General features: G+C 65.2%; 1 protein-coding gene across 1 annotated transcript in view; it reads right to left on the bottom strand.

Annotated features, from left to right (window-relative positions):
• Window positions 1-310, bottom strand: part of LOC104162718 (netrin-3) — a 24163-nt gene that overhangs the window by 23005 nt on the left and 848 nt on the right. Inside the window, exon 2 of the mRNA XM_009701523.1 lies at window positions 5-310. This exon is cut by the window's right edge and continues 312 nt beyond it. Within this exon, the coding sequence (XP_009699825.1) occupies window positions 5-310 (306 nt within the window). The remainder of the gene's footprint in view (window positions 1-4) is intronic.

The following is a 310-nucleotide window of genomic DNA, read 5'->3' on the forward strand; positions in this document are numbered from 1 at the left end:
ACACTCATTGGCCTCGCGGGCGCTGGCCCGCTGCCAGGGCCGGTCGTAGTGGAAGGGCTTGCAGCGGTCACACTCAGGACCCTCCGTGTTGTGCTTACAGTCGCACACCAGCTTCTGCTCCTTGTCCTTCACGCAGCGCGCTGCGTGCCCATTGCACTTGCAGCGCCCGCCGACCTGCAGCTCCCCGACTGCGTAGTAATAGGGGGTCGAACCAGTGCCCCCCTCCTCCTCACCAACATCTCGGCTGCCCAGGTCACGGAAGAGATGTGGGCGGCTGAAGACAACGCGGATGTCGGTGGCCGTCACCCAG

The sequence above is a fragment of the Cariama cristata genome, unplaced genomic scaffold, assembly GCF_000690535.1.
Source record: "Cariama cristata isolate BGI_N322 unplaced genomic scaffold, ASM69053v1 scaffold3016, whole genome shotgun sequence".
NCBI lineage: Eukaryota > Metazoa > Chordata > Aves > Cariamiformes > Cariamidae > Cariama > Cariama cristata.